This window comes from Otolemur garnettii, unplaced genomic scaffold, assembly GCF_000181295.1.
Source record: "Otolemur garnettii isolate 467f Iridium unplaced genomic scaffold, OtoGar3 scaffold00152, whole genome shotgun sequence".
NCBI classification, from domain to species: domain Eukaryota; kingdom Metazoa; phylum Chordata; class Mammalia; order Primates; family Galagidae; genus Otolemur; species Otolemur garnettii.
The window spans coordinates 1,326,624-1,328,456 of record NW_003852547.1 but is presented as its reverse complement, the minus strand read 5'-3'; the positions used below and the strand labels follow the sequence as shown (position 1 = coordinate 1,328,456).

Sequence of the window (1,833 nt, the reverse complement as noted above, 5' to 3'; positions counted from 1 at the left end):
TCATAGCTTACAGCAACCTCAAACTCTTGGGCTCAAGTGATCCTCTTGCCTCAGCCTCCCAAGTAGATGAGACTATAAGCACCTGCCACAATGCTCAGCTCAGCTGTTTTTAGAGATGGGGTCCCACTCTTGCTCAGACTGGTCCCAAACACCTGAACTCAAGCAATCAAACCTTCCTTGGCCTCCCAGAGTGCTAGGATTATAGGCATGAGCCACCGTGCTCAAGTGGACCTACAATACATCTCTCAAACATCCAGGACAACCTCCCACCTGTCCTCTCAATACTATAATGTTTAATATAAGTAGGCAGCCATAAAGGCTTTGAGCCAGGAATGGCACTTTGACTTACACTTCCTAAGGATCATTTGGCTGCTATGAGGAAAAAAGATACCAGGTGGGAAGGTAGAGAGCAGAGCAACCAGCCAGAAGGCAGTTGTGATAATTCAGGAAAGAGGTTTGGCAATTTAGACTAGGGCAATAAAAATGGACATGGGTAAAAGTAAACAGATGGGAGAGACACATAAAAAGACGCACAGTTGCTTGGTTTGTACCTGAATTCCCTTCTCTATGGGTTGCTCTCTTTGTCATCCAAAGTTGTTCTTCCCTGAGGGAGTAGAATGTATCTTGGTTGAATGATTGATGCCCTGTGAACATTCAAAGTCACATGCTTAATCGCAACACATTCCAGGCAAAAATCTAAGTAAAATTTACCAAAAATTTAGATTCTCACTGCGTACTCTAACTTGAACACCCTAGGATACAAGTCACTCCTGGGACTTGACATTCCATTATAGAGGGTACCTGTCCTTACCCACTAAGAGAAGGTTCCGGAAGTTCTCTCTCATCACATCTCGGTACAGCTTCCTCTCCACAGAGTCAAGCAACCTCAGCTCTTCCTTGGTGAAGACAACAGCCACGTCTTTGAATGTCAGCGCCTCCTGCAACATCCAACACATGCAACCTTAATCTTATGTCAAATGACACTAGGAGGAGGCAGCACTGAGCAGGTGAAGAGGACAGGTGGGAGGTTGTCCTGGAGGTCTGAGGGATGTATTGTAGGTCACCTTACAGATTGATCCCTCATTCTGTCTCTATCCTGACAATGACACACTGATTTTCCTGAGCTACCCTACAGGTGCAATACTGAAAAAGAAGTCCTGTCCTTCTGCTTTGTGTAGTCATTGAGTCTACTTAGAAACAACCTTCTCGTTTCTAAATACTGCATTTTTGCCTATACATGTTTAGGTTTTAATGAATCTTGCCAGTTGCCCCAGTAACATTTAGCAATTGATCCCAGTTGTGTTTGTTAATGCCCTTGTCATTGTCTCCCTCTGTCTTCCTCTCCCTTTCTTGCTCTCTCTCAAACTTGAACCATGGATGCTATCACTTTCCATCAATGTTTGTCAAACTAACAAGGTTATGGTGATCTATGTGGGACAGCTGTATGGTGGATACTTTGTACATTCAAGAGACAAACTACATACATTGTTGCAGCATTCAATCTCATGATCTACAGCCAGTGCGGCTGAGAGCACATCCCAAATCTCTATGACTTCCCAGGCATGTGGACCCTGGACAAGTTGGCCTACACTGTTCTTTTTGTATAATGATTATCTTGTGATATAGTTTTGTAAAGAATTCAACAAGGGAATATATGTGATATTGGGAAAAAAGGTGTGTGATAGACAAAGCTCTTCATAAATGTTAGCTATTTTGGCTTGGCACCTATAGCTCAGTGACTAGGGTGCCAGCCCCGTACACCGGAGCTAATGGGTTCGAACCCAGCCCAGAACTGTCAAACAACAATGACGAATACAACCAAAAAATAGCTGG

At 43.8% G+C, this 1,833-nt stretch overlaps 1 protein-coding gene across 1 annotated transcript in view; it reads right to left on the bottom strand.

Moving 5' to 3' along the window:
• LOC100956112 (zinc finger protein 224) overlaps nt 1–1,833 on the bottom strand; it is a 20,318-nt gene that overhangs the window by 6,918 nt on the left and 11,567 nt on the right. The window contains exons 3-4 of the mRNA XM_023518951.1: nt 812–938; nt 552–644 (exon numbers count right to left, since the gene is read on the bottom strand). Coding sequence (XP_023374719.1) covers nt 552–644; nt 812–938 — 220 coding nt within the window. The remainder of the gene's footprint in view (nt 1–551; nt 645–811; nt 939–1,833) is intronic.